This window comes from Neomonachus schauinslandi, chromosome 8 (genome assembly GCF_002201575.2).
Source record: "Neomonachus schauinslandi chromosome 8, ASM220157v2, whole genome shotgun sequence".
Classification (NCBI taxonomy): Eukaryota; Metazoa; Chordata; class Mammalia; order Carnivora; family Phocidae; genus Neomonachus; species Neomonachus schauinslandi.
Genome location: NC_058410.1, coordinates 21,384,612 through 21,401,757, shown reverse-complemented (window position 1 = coordinate 21,401,757; position 17,146 = coordinate 21,384,612). Strand labels below are relative to the sequence as shown.

The following is a 17,146-nucleotide window of genomic DNA, read 5'->3' as shown; positions in this document are numbered from 1 at the left end:
CCCTCGTCAGAAAATAAGTCTGATTAGCTGCTTAGTTTGACAATGAGGACTAGTTTTGCCAATTAGGTAGTAGAAACATTTTCTAATAATTGAATGAGCTAAATTTGTGGCTCCTTAACAATGTGCCGGAAATTATATCTTTTTAGCTATTTAGATTTACCATAGATATTAATTGTCAACTTGAAAATGTGCATGGGAATTCTTTTAGAGGTTCATGAACACAAATGTTTGAAGCCTCTGACTTTAACACAAACATAGCATCACATTTCTATGTTGAAAATGTATATTATAGGGGCGCCGGGGTGGCTCAGTTGGTTAAGCATCTGCCTTTGGCTCAGGTCATGATCCTAGGGTCCTGGGATTTGAGCCCCACATTGGGTTCCTTGCTCAGTGGGGAGCCTCCTTCTCCCTCTGCCTGTCACTCCCCCTGCTTGACTCCTCTCTCTCTCTTTTTCTCTCAAATAAATAAATAAAATCTAAAAAAAAAAAAAAAAAGAAATTGTATATTATAGACATCATACAGGAAGTTTTAAGTGGAGAATGAAAAGGTGCAAAAAGACACTCCAGAAAAGAAATGGTACAGAGGCTCAAAGGGTGTTGGGATTGCTTGAGGGTTAACACACCCGTGCAGCCCGGTGATCTGTATGGCTAAGAATTCCAAAATGGTGACCTAAGCCAAGACAGGTCCAGGGAGGGGTTTTGGAAAAGAATATTCAGAGAGGCAGGATGGAGGGAAGTTTGGATGTTTAAAAAAGCAAGATGGGTGGAAGAAGGAGGTGAGTAATAAAAATTAAGAGGAGAGAAGGAGGGGAAGAGTCTCAGCCCTAAGGATTCTTCAAATGATGGGTTGTAGTCAAGGAGGCTGGTAGCTCTAGACATTTTGGAATGTTCATTCTGGCCTCTAAGGTTGTGTAGACTTTTGCAAGTCAAATCTTGAGGAGCTGAAGATAGTTTTTCTTTGGTTCTCAAATTCCTTGGGGTCATATTGCTCTTTGGGGCTACCTGGAGACTCTCCCGAGTGGCTGAATTGAAAGGCAGCACTTGAGCTTGCATGAATTGTAGTCTGGGTCTTCATCTGTCTCAGGGTGCTTACATGGGTCCTGACACACACAGAATTAAATGGAAATAGTTCCAAGGAGGGAAGCCAAACAGTACTGCCACACCTTTTAATTCAGTGGAGTTGTTGGCTTCAGAATGTTATCACTGGCATCTAATGATGCTCATTCACTCGTTATTTATTTATTTATTTATTTATTTATTTATTTAAAAGATTTTATTTATTTATTTGACAGAGAGAGAGATAGCAAGAGCAGGAACACAAGCAGGGGGAGTGGGAGAGCAAGAAGCAGGCTTCCTGCCGAGCAGGGAGCCCGATGTGGGGCTCGATCTCAGGACCCTGGGATCATGACCTGAGCCGAAGGCAGACGCTTAACGACTGAGCCACCCAGGCGCCCTATTTATTTATTTTTTTAAAGATTTTATTTGTTTATTTGAGAGAGAGAATGAGAGACAGCACAAGAGGGAAGAGGGTCAGAGGGAGAAGCAGACCCCCCGCTGAGCAGGGAGCCCGATGTGGGACTCGATCCCGGGACTCCAGGATCATGACCTGAGCTGAAGGCGGTTGCTCAACCAACTGAGCCACCCAGGCGCCCACATTCACTCATTATTAATTGCTCGCTGCTTCTCAGTATATATTTTTATCTGACTGTGATGACCCAAAGTTGTAATTATAGAAGACATGTGGTCTACAGTTAAAGTTTTTCTCCATCGGTTCTATGGAAGATAAAAGCATTCCTACATAGGAGTGAGAGGAGATATTTGGATACTGAAAGTATTGTTTTCTTTTTCTTTGGATATTTTTTCCAAGATTTTTTGTTTGACAAATGCTATTTATTGGACATTTTTGTTTAATTACATGGACTTACTAGGAATCTAAAAGGAATCCAGATAGATTCCTCATAAAATGGGGAAAATAATTAAATAATTAAAATGAGAAAACTACTATGTGAATATTTAGCAGTGTTGGAAGGACATGTTTTTGCTCCTATTTTAGAAAGTAGAACTTGTCATGAGAAAGTTTGAAGTCAGATCACTGGAATGTTTTTTCCATTCAAAAAAAATTTTCCCCATTCTCATAAAAACTCATTTGCATGAATTTTTATACATCTGGAGATGTATGTTTATGAAGATTTCTGTAGACAGTTGGTGGAACATGATAGATCTTTAATAGGAATAAAGTGAGAGAATTTCGCAGATATTTTCTTTTTAAAGTCTAGCTTTTTTATCACTAAAATCACTTAAAAAATTAGTTTTCTATTGACTTTTCATGACAGTGACTCATCATCATTATGACTCATTCAGTTCTTCCTAAATAACCTCTCCTTGTACTGTGACATTTCAAGTGATTTTTTTTTTAAGGATTTTTTATTTATTTACTTGAGAGAGAGAGGGAGGGAGAGAGCACGAGCAGGGTGAGGGACGGAGGGAGAGGGAGAAGCAGACTCCCCTCTGAGCAGGGAGCCCGATATGAGCCTTGATCCCAGGACCCTGACATGACCTGTGCCGAAGGCAGACGCTTAACCAACTGAGCCACCCAGGCTCCTTTCAAGTGATTTTAATAAAGCTCCTTCACTCCTGGGACAGAAGTCCAAAATGAAGTGTTTGTATGTAAAGTTTACAGTTTCTGCCCCCATAAATTGAGTGCTTGTTCTTTTGCATTTGCAATATATATAATACAGTTTATATCTAAGATATGAAGAGTTTTTCCAAAAGATATTTCCAGAGAAAAGCTTTCAAACAATTCTGGATGCCTACAAATCTTACAGTCTTTAGGTTGAGTTTAGCAGCTCTAGAAAGTGAAAGTTGGAAAACGTTCCCTCCTGTATTTAAAAAACTTGAATTCATCAACTAGAAATAGGTAAGAGGTGAATAAACGCTAAAATTAGAAGATGGTCAGGAATTATTGTTTATATCTAATTTTGGAAATAATTCTTTAGGGAATAGATTGTTTTGCAATATTTTGTAGATTAAATGCAAAAGAGCTATCTGAACCGCAGTGACCTTGGAGTAGCATGCTGTTGAACTTGGGCTAGTTTCCTTTTAGCTAAGATCAAGTGTAGAAAGTCTTCAGGATATCTCAGATTTGGGTGGTTTTTGCATTTTCAAAATGCAGTCTTATGGTCAGCATCATCAGTCATTAGAGAAATGCAAATTTGAACCATGACATACCACTGAACACCTACTAGGATGGCTATAATTTAAAAAAGGAAAATAAATGTTAGTGAGGATGTGGAGATTGAAATCTGTACATTGCTGATAGGAGTGTAACATGATGCAGTCATTATGGAAAACAGTTTCCATGGAAGGCAGTTTCTCAAAATCTAAGCATAGAATGACCACATAACCCAGCCATTCCACTGCTAGGTAAATACCCAAGGGAACTGAAAGCGGGGACTTGAACAGGTACTCGCATGCCAGTTTTCTTTGTGGCTGTATTCACAATAGCCAAAAGGTAGAAATGACCCAAGTGTCTATCAACAGACGAATGGATGAATAAAATGTGGCATATAGGTGTGTGTCTGGGTGGCTCAGTTGGTTTAGCGTCCAGCTCTTGGTTTTGGCTCAGGTCATGATCTCCATGATCTCAGGGTCGTGAGATCGAGCCCCATGTCAGGCTCTGTGCTCAGCGTGGAGTCTGCCTGTCCCTCTCCCTCTCTCCTCCTCCTGCTCACTCTTGCTCTCTTTCTGTCTCTAAAATAAATAAATAAAATCTTTAAAAAAAGGTGGCATATACATACAATGAAATATTCAACCATAAAAAGGAAATTCTGACACATGCTACAACATGGATAATCCTAGAAAACATGATGTTAGGTGAAATAAGCCAGATGCAAAAGGACAGATACTGTATGATTCCACTTACATGAAATATCTAGAAGAGGCAAATACATATAGATAGAAAGTAGATTAGGGGTTACTAGTGCCTGAGAGGAGGGGGAAATGGGAGAATTATCACACTTTGTTTTTATTTATTTATTTATTTATTTATTTATTTGTTTGTTTGTTTGTTAGAGAGAGCGTGGGCAAGAGAGAGTGAGAGAGAGCACAAGCAGGGGGAGCTGCAGGCAGAGGGAGAAGCAGGCTCCTTGCTGAGCAAGGAGCCCGATGCGGGACTTGATCCCAGGGCACTGGGATCGTGACCTGAGCCAAAGGCAGCTGCCCAATCGACTGAGCCACCCAGGCGTCCCAACACTTTATTTGTTTTTTAAGTAGGCTCCACTCCCAATGGTGGGGCTTGAACACACAACCCCGAGATCAAGAGTCACCTGCTCTACCGACTGAGCCAGCCAGGTGCCCCTGTGAATGGGAGAATTATTGCTTAATGGTTATAAAATTTCTATTTGGGCAGATTTTGAAAAAAGTTTTGGACATGGTGCTGATGGTCGCACAACCTTGTAAATGTAATTAATACCACTGGGTTGCACACTTTAATATGGTTAAAGTGGCAGACTTTATGTTCTATGTATTTCACCACAGTTAAAAAAATTTTTATAATGTAATACACCAAAAAAAAAACATTGAATTGTAGACTTTACATGGATGAATTTTATGGTATGTGAACTGTATCTGAATCAAGATGATAAAAAGCTTTGCAAGCACAGGAGGAGTACTAGATAAAGAGATGGGGATTCTTATTTGATTTCTGGCACCACCTAACTTCATCTTGTGGGATAAGCTCCCGACGTGTCTAGTTTCAGAATGGGGTTTGATCTCTAATTTTATGTACTTTCCTGCTCTTAGACACACTGATTCTGTGAGAGTAAGGTGGGTAGTTTGGGTGGGTTAGGTTGGTTCTCTGCTGAAACAAACATTTTCCTCCAATGGTAAAAATGACAGAAATCCTAAATACAGTGCAGGTGGGGCTGTAGATTTTTTTGGAATCCAAGGGCTGCAGAATTGCCATTAATTTGGGAGGGGAGTGAATGGATCATGCTAGAAGAACTTGTGTTTATGTAAAGAAGTTGCCTTTCAAAGAATCCATATTTTCTTAAAAAACATTTTTGAGCATATATTTGTAACTGTACTCATCTTTTTATGGGTATAAACATTTTTCAGGATTGAAAACTTTAAAGTTTGGAGAATTTTAGAATTATTCTTTGAGCATTATTGTATGTTAAAACCCTCTGTTTTCTCATAGATACGTAATTATGTTTTAATTAAATATGCTGTTTTTTGTAGATACTGAGTTTGAGCCTGAAATGAAGAGGGTATTATTCTGTTTTCTCTTACTCGGTCTAGAATGCCGTTCTTCGCATGAACCAGACTTCGTCTGTCCTGCAAGATATATTTTAAGTGCCTTTTTTCCCAACGAAACTCTGACCTGCTTGTGCTTGGCATACATTTAACGCAGGTTCAGGAGTCAGTGGGACCTGGTTCTGTTTGTTACTCTTGTCACTTGCGCAGTGGGTGACGCTGAGCAATTGATTCAGCTTTTGTCTCTGGATCTCAGGGTTCTTATTTGAAAAGTAGAGTTGTTTTCCTCTTGTCACTTCACGCACCTTCACATCTCCTAAAGAGACCATCGAATTGTTTTTTGCTTTTTATAGAGTGAGGTCTGAAAGTCTGTTTCAAATGCAGTTTTTGGCTTTAATAACTTAAATGCGATAAGCATACGAAGCTAACATTTGAAATGTTAATTATCTAAACTCCACATATACTTAGGTAGTTTTGACAATTTTGACAAAAAAGCACATTTTAAAGTTTTTTTTTTTCAGGCCCTATGAGGATGTCAGATTTTGAAACAAATTCAGAGTTTACACACTCTAATTGAGAGCCGTCTGTCTCCTCTTGTCTCTGTATCTTTGACTACATGTTTGCAACATTTGGCAGATTATTACATAAATATTTATATATTTCCATGTGCCATTTTAATTCATGTTGTTTCAATAAATGAATTGCTGGTGTTCAAAGGCCAAGCAAGTGGGTAGCAGACACCAAGAGAGGAGAATGGTCTCACTAAGCCTTGGTGGTAGGTTTCTTTGGGCTTGACTAAATACAGTAGCCAGAAAAAGAAGAAGTGGGAGTATGGTCTGAAATGCTTTCATTGCTTCTGAAATAATCTCTTTTGCTAATGAGGAACTGGCTTTCTAGGGTGAGTTGCGTTTCATGAGAGGCTTTAATAAAGCCAGTCCAAGTTTTAAATCATCCAACAAGACGTTTCTCTTTTGGTTTAAAGTGTAGGGACTTCTTTTCTGAATAACTGCATTCTATGGAACTCAGGTTATTGCCAGCCAATTGGATACTCTTCAGTTTCTTTGAAAGATGTACTGGCGGATAGTGCTTTCTCTCTAATAGTAGTCCGGTTTTAATGGCGGTATGCATGTTCCTAGGACTTGGGTATTTCCATAAGGGAAACAAGTCTAATTTCTCTGCCACATTTCCAGTTTAGGATTTAAATTGAGATTTGTTGCTACGTTCTGCTGAAAGAATTTTTGATATGCATTTGAGCTGGTGAAGTGAAAAAAATTGCAAGCCAGTTTCCTGGAAGATTTATCAGGCAGTTTTGTTGATGTTTCTTGCTTCACTTCTCTCACCCATCACAGAAATAAAATTCCGGGCGAGACAGCAGCAAAGGCCCTTGGATCTGTGTGAGCATGTCAGAAGCATTTTAAGAGGAGCAAAATATTTAGAGGAAGAATTTGGAAAATCAGCCTTAAGGGATTTAACACATTTTTCTTCTCCTAATTCAGTCCCGTGTTTGTCCCCCTAATGGAGAAAGGTCATTAATGGATAAGATTTGCTAAGCCCCAAAAGGCTTTCAGAAACTAAAGAGTTTTTCTAAAATCTAAATCTAAAGAAAATGCTTGTTTGGAAACTGGAATGAATACATTTAGAGTGTAAATTATACTAACTTATTTATATAGAATAATCGAGTTATATGTAAGATGGTGTTGTCTATACATTTTTATTTTGGAGAAATTAAATGACAGATTGGCTTGATAATGGAGAGCTGAATGACTTTGAGACTTTTGAAGTTCTGTATAAATTTCTAGGAAGGGCAGAATGATTGATTTGAATTCCATGACTGAGATTTTTTAGTTGTCTTGCTTATCGCTTTGCTAGCATATTTTCACCTCCCAGAAACAGGACCTGGGCCAGTGTTGTTACCTTAATTGTGGTGCAGAGGGCAGTTTTCTACTAGTAAGTGTTCCAAATTTGTTACATTTTAATCTCATAATTGAAAAGCTACAGGCTAATTCCAGTTCTTTTACTGAATTCCTTTCTGGTAGAAATAAGAGGGGTGTGTGTGTGTGTGTATGTGTGTGTATGTGATTGTTAGAAAAGGGAAATGTGAACTAACGCCTTATTGAAATATGAACTCTTCCCCCCCTTTTTAAAAAAAATTTTGTTTTATTATGTTAATCACCATACATTACATCATTAGTTTTTGATGTAGTGTTCCATGATTCATTGTTTGCGTATAACACCCAGTGCTCCATTCAATACGTGCCCTCTTTAATACCCATCACCAGGCTAACCCATCCCCCCGTCCCCCTCCCCTCCAGAACCCCCCCTTTTTTAACTGTATCAGGAAAATGAATACAGAGGAGTGTTTATAAATTTGGGAGTATTTTTGAAAGGTTTGGATGCTGGATATATCTCTGCGATAAGCATACGAAGCTAACATTTGAAATGTTAATTATCTAAACTCCACATATACTTTATCTCTGCAACCTCATACTTTATTTCATATTGGTTACTTAGACTCATTCAAACTTTGATTTGACCCAAAGATCAAAGACTATTATAGAAACATTCACTTATTAATTTTTATAAACATCTCTGTGTGGCAGGAATCTATTTTTAGAATTTGATTTCCTTCTTTGTGTGATAAGTTGAAAAACCTTAGTTATCATTTGGTAAGGTGCACATACTCATTTCTTTGTCCAGTCTATATCTGGAGAGGAACCTATGAAGTATTAAATATTTTAACATGTGTTTGAAAATAAGAAGGTTAAATGCTCAGAAAAGAGGGTGAGGAAAACCCAAAATTTATTAATATTAATCCCTAAGAATATTCTCCATTTTTATGGTGATAAAATCTTCAAATTGTATGAATGTTATGAAATTAGGAAAATTTATGACCTTTATATTTATGACCTTTATATGTATTTTTGTTCATAGCAATATGGAATAATATGTATGGTAAAATGTACAAAAGTAAATCCTTTCTAAGGCTAATGGGACAAATAATTAGCTTTTCTAAGAGCTCTGAACACTGATATTTAATATTATATTTATATTGGTGGGGCTGGTATAGTGCTCTCTGCAGGTTGATGTATGTGGCTGACTTCAATTCTGTGTATCATCTCAGCTCTGTCCCTCTTGGGCGTGATTGCAAGGTAGGGACATTCAGAGTGTGTAAGCAAGTTCTCTTGGTTAATAAATGGCTTATATGTGGCATTGATCGATGGTAGAAAGCCTGAAATCAGGTCTGATGCTGACTGCATTGTCCTTCCTGGAAGGCAGGCTACCTACCTCTCAGTGCAATTAACATCAAGAGGGTTCTTAGACAGCAGTTTTGTTTTTCATCCAATCGTCCCCTTTGTGTCTCTGAGTCAGTCTCCAATTACCTTTATGGATGTGTAAGAGTGCACTCTTTTCTGGAGCTGCAGCTATCCTATTTATTTCAGGAGTGACCTTTTAATCACAAACTCTCCTACCAGAAGGGAGTAAGGACCAAAGATATCACAAACTTGGTGAAGTGGTGGGTGAACTTCTAATTCTGCTGTTAGAGATGCATGAGGTCTATGTTGAAGGCAGCCCTTTGAAACTAATGCACAGAGAGCAGAGCGCACTGGGGCCTCTCTCTTATTATTTTGCTGTTACGTTGTGGGAGGCAGCCTGGCAGTGTGGATGGTCCCGGGCAGGCGGTGTATTCATACACACAGACAGAACCGCAGCTTTCTGCTTGGTTCCAAATCCTCCTGAGGCAGCTTTCGGAACCAGTTAGAGATTGTTAATGTGCTGTTCTCTAGGTGTTAAGCCAACACTGACTCTTGCTGGTTGTAATAGAGAACTGGGGAGCAGTTGAAGAGGGTATCATTAGAAATAACAGAGAGGGTACAATGGGTATTTATCTTTCATGTTTACGTGTATACGGTAGTAATAATTGTAGCAATAACAGTAACAGAGAGCTCAAAGCCAGCTCTTTGCCAAGTGGTTTCCGCTCATAGTCACTAATCCTCAAAATGCCCTTGCAAGCTGGGTGTTATTTATTTCTCTTTTACAGATGAGAACCCGAGGTGAGGAGGCATTGTAATGATTTACCCGAGGTCACACACTAAGTGGATTGGGGTGCGGTCTATTTTGTTCTAAAGCTCTTTGTTCTTTTTGATATATCACATGGTTTCCCTGTGCTTAACTAAATCATTCTGCCCATCTTCAAGACCTTCAAGATGCTGTAGTTTTTAAAGTCAATTTTTATTGGCTTGGGCTTGGAACATGAATTTGTAATCAAAACCAAAGTTGATCATTTTTTTTTTAAAAGAACGACTCTGATTTCTCCACTTGTAAAATACTGTATTTATAGATCAAGATCATTAAAATCTTGTCCTATCAGTTTTACTACAAGAAAACAGGTTGTGGAATAACCTTATGCTAGTTTTTGTTCTGAAGGGTGTAGGACTTGTACAGAAAAGGAGGAAGATCATGAGTTTCTTAGGTTTTTCATGGATGACTTCGATTTTTGTTTTGGACATGCTAACGTCTTTATCATGCTGAAATTTTACTTACACAAAATGCAACAGAAAGTATTATGTGTAATTGTGAAAGTGAGGTGCTGATTCTGTCCAACACACATGATCGAATGGTTGGCGGCAATATGCCGAGGCTCAGGATGGGAGGGCCAGCCCCCTAGGGAAGGTGCCCCGGCTTCCTGTGCAAGCAGACTCCCTCAGCCTTCCTGTTCTTAGCTGTGGATCTTGGTGCCTCAGGAACTACTAGGAGGACTTCTATTTTAAACTCTCCATGATGGGGGGGTGCCTGGGTTGCTCAGTCAGTTAAGCGGCTGCCTTCAGCTCAGGTCATGATCCTAGGGTCCTGGGATCGAGCCCCGCATCGGGCTGTCTCTTCAGCAGGGAGCCTGCTTCTCTCTCTCCCTCTGCCTGCTGCTTCCCCTGCTTGTGCTCTTTCACTCTCTGTCAAATAAATAAATAAAATCCTTTAAAAAAAAATAAAATAAAAAATAAACTCTCCATGATGGGGATGGTTGTATATAGAACCCTTCCCAAAGGTACAGACTTTCATACATTTCCCTTCTTCCTTTTCCCTCCCACAGATGAACACAATGACGTGCAGAAGAAAACCTTTACCAAATGGATTAACGCTCGATTTTCAAAGGTAACGGAGACTTTCAAATACTTTATGGTGATTCAAATGCCTCTTTCTGATTGATGGAGTTTGTTTGGAAGTGCAATGAATTTTCCCATGACGTGACCGAATAGAAATCTTCTGAGTATGCAGATGCATTTATACTTTTTAAAAAATTCTCTTCTCAAATATATTTAACGGAAATCCTGATACAAACAGTTCATGGTGTAGACACCTTCATGGTATAAACAGCTTTTTATTTTTACCTGGCATTCTCCAGATATAGGGCAACAGTTTGCTGCTTTTGACTCTGTGAATCCTGGGTACATTTAGGAAATGAATATATCACTGGGCAAATTTTGTGTTCACTTAGCTAGACAGATGATGATTTCACTTTGCCTGGTTAAAATCAGATTGTTATTCAGGCAGCCTTTCTACCCCATGCAGAAACGTTTAAGGATTTTCCTACCTGTGGATGTGGCTAATAATGTTGATCTGCACTGTGGTTCTTTTTTTGAGCACTTTCTCACTTCTTTCCCCAAGAATCTACTCTTTCTCAGCATTTATAACCACTTGGAACATAATCAGTGTTTTGAGCAATATTCCTTTTAGGGGCAGGGCAAACCGACAAAGGAATTGGCAGTGCTATTTTGAAACTTGTTCTTACGTAATTATCCATTGGTTATTGACATTGGAATTTGGTCCTTTAAGTTTGAAGTGGGAGGGAAATTTGCAGGACTCCACACCAGAAGGAGGAGAAATAAAAGTTTCTGGGCGAAACATCATCATAGTCTTTTAAATAGTATGAAAGCTACTTTAATTAAGAGGTTTTTTCTTTTTTCAGAATTTCCTATTTGAGAAGGTTGCAAAGGTCAAGAAAATAAACATTGGTATTTCTTTGAGGCAACGTGAGAATGTTTTAGGATTACTATGTGTAGCAGCATGGTTTAAAAATTGCTTCACATCTCAGTGTTTACAGATGATTATTTGATTGCAGTGTTTTCTTAGGTTTTGCACGTTTTTGTTGAGGGATGTTTTATCTTGCCTCTGAGAATGTAAGGAATGTGAAAACGAACTTTGACAGAAGGGTCAAGAATATAGAAGTGCTTGCATAATTGGTGGTTTTATGTGTAGGATTTATTCCAGAGCAGACATAGGTATTTTGGGGGAAATTTTAATTTGTTTTATTTTAGAAGCACAGGTAACATCTGGGTGCTTTGGATTTGACATGATTCAAAACTTTTGAAATATCCGTCTGTGTTGACCATATTCTGGGCAGTATTGTTTCAGCAACTGAGAGAGTTTGGATAGGAGATGTTTTAACCCAGTGGTTTTATGAGTGCTCAGATGTGTAAGATTATCCATCCTGGTTGTTATGGAGGATTATACGGTCATTTCTAGGTAGAGCAAGTTAAGCAGACCTACTTTTTAGCAGCTCAATGTAGTCATTGGGGAAGAATTACCTTAGAACTGATTTTAAAGATCATTTGAAAACATCATAGTCTTGGTAGACCTACGTTTGGGGGACATTTGAAACTGGGTGAATGACTTTTACCCCTGTCTACGAGAATGGTGAGAACTAGTGCAAATAGGGCATGGAAAGGTGCAGAGTAGGCGAATAGAGGTGACAACTGAGAAAGAATAATTGAAAATGAAATTGAAAACTTTATCAGTGTTGCCATAAATTTGGCTCAGGCGAGATAGTACCTTGATGGTATATGACAGGCGGTTGAGCTGGAGCGTCACCCAGTAGGTGTGCTTCATCTCCAGGTCCAGAGCTGTTACTGATGGATGCAAGGCTGGTACCAAAGCTGTCACTCATACCCAGTGTGGCCCAAGTACCCCTTTGCTGAGCTTTAAAAACATCCTCACTGCAGCTACTGTCCCTTAACTTCTTTTCCATTGGATGGTCCTCAGTGTCTACTGGATCATTTGGGTCATGTACCTGAATTCTCTCAAGAAATAGCTCAGTATCGGGGCACTGGGTGGCTCAGTCAGTTAAGTGTCTGATTCTTGGTTTCAGCTCAGGGCATGATCTCAGGGTTGTGAAATTGAGCCCCATGTTGGGCTCCACGCTTAGCGGGGAGTCTTCTTGAAATTCTCTCTCCCTCTACCTCTGCCCCCCTCCCCTCACTCTCATTCTTTCTCTCTCTCAAATAAATAAATAAATCTTAAAGAAAAAAAAAAAGAAATAGCTCAGTATTTATCGCTGATGGTTAGCATCTTTAAAGGGACCTCATATAACACAAAGTCCAGTACTACCAGGATAGTTTACTTAACGAACTTGACATTTAAATTTGTACATTTTATAATGTATATATTATTCTGTACTATTCAGTGAGGGTTTTAAGTCCCATGTAAATTATTTGCCCCATGCAAATTATTTCGTAAATTATTACGAAGACGGTGAAAAGACCAGGTAATATTATCATTTTTAACATTTTAACAGTTCCAGTTATGTAAACTGACACGGAAGCTAAAAGTTTATTTTGTTTGGAGAAAAAGTATCAAAAGTAGAGCTGACCCTGGAAACATTTCCTTTCAGATGACTTTGAGTCAGAAATCAAAGTAGAAGGAAAATTTGATGGTTCTAGAACAAACTTATCAAATAAATTATGAATATTTGGATATAAAGAGATGGAGAGTTCATGGCAGTGACATTGAACTTCATCCACATTTTTTCTTTCCTCTGGCTGTCTTAAATCCATAAATCAGATTGCTTCCACACTGCTGGTCAGGAAAGAGAATAACATTTCTACGCTGGGAGATTTCCATAGACTCCCATACAGCTTAATTCCACTCTGCTGGGAAAAGGTAGTTTTCGGGCATGGTGTCACTAAGTAATCCAGAGGCTAGCACAAGAAAAAAAAATCCTGGTGAAAAGAATGAATTTGATTTCATTTATTTTTTTATCCATGTCTTTTGGTATATTGTGGTAGAGTTTAAAATAGAATTATTGATTGAGTCTGCTGCTTTCCTGCAGCGTGGGTCCCTCCCTAGGGCAGTTGGGCCCTTGTCCTGAAAAATGCAAATAGATAACTGATGGTATCTTCCACCGTTTAGGAATTTATTTTGAATTCCATCCCTGGACATTTTCTTTGTGGTCCCCTCCCCAGCCCATTTTTTTTTAAGTGTTTTCATTTTTTATTTTTTAATTTAATTTAATTTTTTATTTATTAGAGAGAGAGAGAGAGCATGAGAGGGAGGAGGGTCAGAGGGAGAAGCAGACTCCCTGCCGAGCAGGTAGCCGGATGTGGGACTTGATCCCGGGACTCGATCCCGGGACTCCAGGATCATGACCTGAGCTGAAGGCAGTTGCTTAACCAACTGAGCCACCCAAGCACCCCCTCCCCGGCCCATTGTAATCAAAATGCCAAATCTTAATTGATTCTACTACCTATATATATTCAAAATGTCTACTTTTCTCCCTCTTTTCTGACACCTCCTTTTGCCAAGTCACTATCATCTGAGTTAGGAAAAAATGTGAAAGACTTTAAGATAGGCAAAAAGATTAGTGAGAATCCTGTCAGCTCAGACATCTGGGTTATTGGCCTTCCCTTATCTGTGAGCTACTCTACAACTCTGAGAGTTGTAGAAAACAGATAATCAAATAATTCTTTTTTTTTTTTTTTTTTTTTAAAGATTTTATTTATTTATTTGACAGAGAGATAGTGAGAGGAGGAACACAAGCAGGGGGAGTGGGAGAGGGAGAAGCAGGCTTCCCGCCGAGCAGGGAGCCCGATGCGGGACTCGATCCCAGGACCCTGGGATCATGACCTGAGCCGAAGGCAGACGCCCAACGACTGAGCCACCCAGGCGCCCCTCAAATAATTCTTATACATAAAAATGCAAAGTAGGTGGAATGCAGTTGATTATTATACCTTGGATAGACCTATTTTTGCATCTATTATAAATTTATTTCTGCTTTCCTTTATTGCATATAAACATGTGGTCTTTTGAATTCTCCTTTGAACCGGTCATACACCTTACTGGTTCTCTTGTCAATTAATGAGTTAAAGTCTTTGACACGTGTTGATATTACATGTGTATGAGTCATGATTTTACTGTTTTTGAAAATTATCCCTGAACATGTGGACCCCTGTAATAATCTACCAACTGGTTCTGCCATGCCATGCTTCACCTATCCAATCCCTTCCTTCTGCTTTCTACAGAATAGCAGGAGTGGTCTTACAGTGTAAGTCTCAGTACCCTTTTCTCTTCAGTTAAATCTTTCAAGGGCTGCCCACTGTTCTTACTTGGCTTTTAAGGCCCTCAATTGTTGCCGTCTTCAATCTACTTCTGATTACATTTTGCTTTACTCTCCTTCCCTCTTGATTCTCTAGCTATTACGATGAGCCGTCTCATGGCTTCTACCCTTCTACATCTTTTCCTGGCCAACTCCTTCTCCTATTTCTTGCCTGAGCTGAAATGTCATTTCAAGGATACATTTTCTGAGCTCCTAGACGAGGGCAGATATGCTCTCTACTCGTAAAGCTTTATCCACTGATGCCCTGATCAGAATTGTACTTTAAATTAGTTGCATCTGAAAATATTTGTCTCTCCTCTCCTAATCAGTGGATGCTCCATGGTGCAAGGATTGTTTATTTTGGTCACTGGCACCACTTCTGGCATTTAGGAGGCCCCCAGTGAGCCTTGATAGGCTTGATAGATTAGTCAATGACAGTGACAGAAACATATTTAAATGCCTGATACTTTATATCCATAAACCAGTTGGTAGTGGTTATATTGGAAAGAGGTAGGAGGGAGTATAGAATTGAGTGCAAAATGGCATAAATGGAGTTATTTCATGGATATGAATACATTTTTGCTGCATTTACTCACAAAAATCGACAAACAAATCCAGCTATGCAGTTTCCCTAATTACCTGTTTTTTTGAAGTTGCACTGGAAAGATTGTTAAATCACCATTTGGGTTTAATACATAAGATTCGCATGCTTGCTGCATAGGATTCTTCAAATAGAATCCTCCTATTAAATTTGGGCGATGAAAAATGAGATTTAAAAGTTAAAATCGGCTCAATTCATTCCTTGATAAGGGATTTGGTAAAGAGCTTGAGAATATTGAATAATATGGATCTAAAACCATCTTTTGATTTTTCACTTTATAAAGAAATATAGCTAAGGCAGCATTCACTATAAATATATATTCTTTTTGCTGCAAATCATGTTAATATGTTACAGAGATATGCTTTAGAGTTTGGGAATCCCGAGAAGTCATCTGGTGTAGAAAGGCTTATGGTTGTTGGATTTTAAAAAGTTATGAAGAGCTCAGAAGAAAATGATTATCTAAAGGAGCTAAGAGTTAGGAAATTTAACATTTATTCCTGGATGTGCTGCTCATTTATTTATGACCTCAGGCAAATTATTAGCCAATTTTCCCAGGTCACTTGGTTTTTATTCCTTTAGCTATAAAACACACTTGATCGTAATTACTTGCCTTATATTGCTAAGAAATATTGAGGCATTATTATGAAACATTATAGGAGATTATAATTACTTAGGAATGCTAAATTAGGACCCTCTCAGGTAACCCTAACTTGTGGTACCCCTGGTCTGTGCCACACATATATTTTAAAACAGAAATGAAAAAAAAAAAAAGCATTGGCTCATTAAACCCACTTCATTCCATTGTCTGGTGGGTAAAGCTTGAGTGTTTTGTTCCTCTCATCCTTAAGAGCTCTGGTTTGTTAGTAGGCTGGTCTCCCGAGGGAGGCAGCAAGGGCCTCATTGCTTCACTGTTGGGAACTTTCTTCTGACTCCCAGCCTGCATTTTGTTTGGCTGACTTTCAGAGCTGCTCATCTGGCAGAGCTGAGACATACAAATTGCAGAAGCCCTTTTATCAGTTTGGTGAGGCGATTCTCAAAAGAGGTTTAACAAATAAAGGTTAGACAGAGAATGTGTAGACTTCAAAATGCTGAACTTTAGTTTGGGCAGATTTCTGCCTTTCCCTTTTTGTAGACAAAGATGAGCCAAGTTTTCATATACGTCGCTAAATTCCAAACTTGAAGTTTAAATTGATGGAGCATAAAAGGAAAATCTGTGAAGTATTTTTTTTTTTTAAATAGATTTCAATGTGGAGAGCTATTCAAATGGATTCCTTTTGGAGGCAGTGGGACATTGCTTTTACTGTCCCATTGTTTTGTCCTCATGTTGGAAGTTGATGGTCACAAAAATGAGAGTGGGAAAAGATGTGTGGGAAGCTTTGTAGAAGATGGGGCCAAGAGCCCTGTGCTCACTGATTCTTTGTAGCAATCTTGCTGGCTTTCCTTGCAAGGTGTTTAAAGACCTCCTTAGGCATTTCCTTGCACTCACTTTGCTCTCACTGGGTGGAATCATAAAGTTGATATTGACCATCATAGGTCTTCATTCCACTGGTGAAGCTATAAGTTTATAGTTGTGATGAGCCTCATTTTATCAGTTTGCTTAATCTTGACTAGAGATACTGTTCTTTGTTTTAACCTGTTATTTATTGTACGCAGTAATACACATCACAAAAAGTTAGAAGAAATCCAAAGAAAATATTCTTTGAGAAAAAGCGTAACATTTTTGTTATAAAAAACTTAAAAAATATATTTATATATAAACCCATAATTAACCAAAATGGCATTGTTCATGGTGCTCACTGATACACTTATTGACTTTTAAGAAAATGAAGAATTACAAGAGCCAAAAGGTTGCTGAGATTGGTGATTCATAAATGAAAGATTCTGGCTTTAAAAATGTTAAAAGAAATATTAAATTATTTTGCTTATTT

At 38.6% G+C, this 17,146-nt stretch overlaps 1 protein-coding gene across 3 annotated transcripts in view; it reads left to right on the top strand.

The window, feature by feature from the left end:
• UTRN (utrophin) overlaps positions 1-17,146 on the top strand; it is a 484,838-nt gene that overhangs the window by 82,863 nt on the left and 384,829 nt on the right. For all 3 annotated transcript variants that reach the window (XM_044917202.1, XM_044917200.1, XM_044917201.1), the window contains exon 2: positions 10,340-10,401. In XM_044917202.1, coding sequence (XP_044773137.1) covers positions 10,340-10,401 — 62 coding nt within the window. The remainder of the gene's footprint in view (positions 1-10,339; positions 10,402-17,146) is intronic.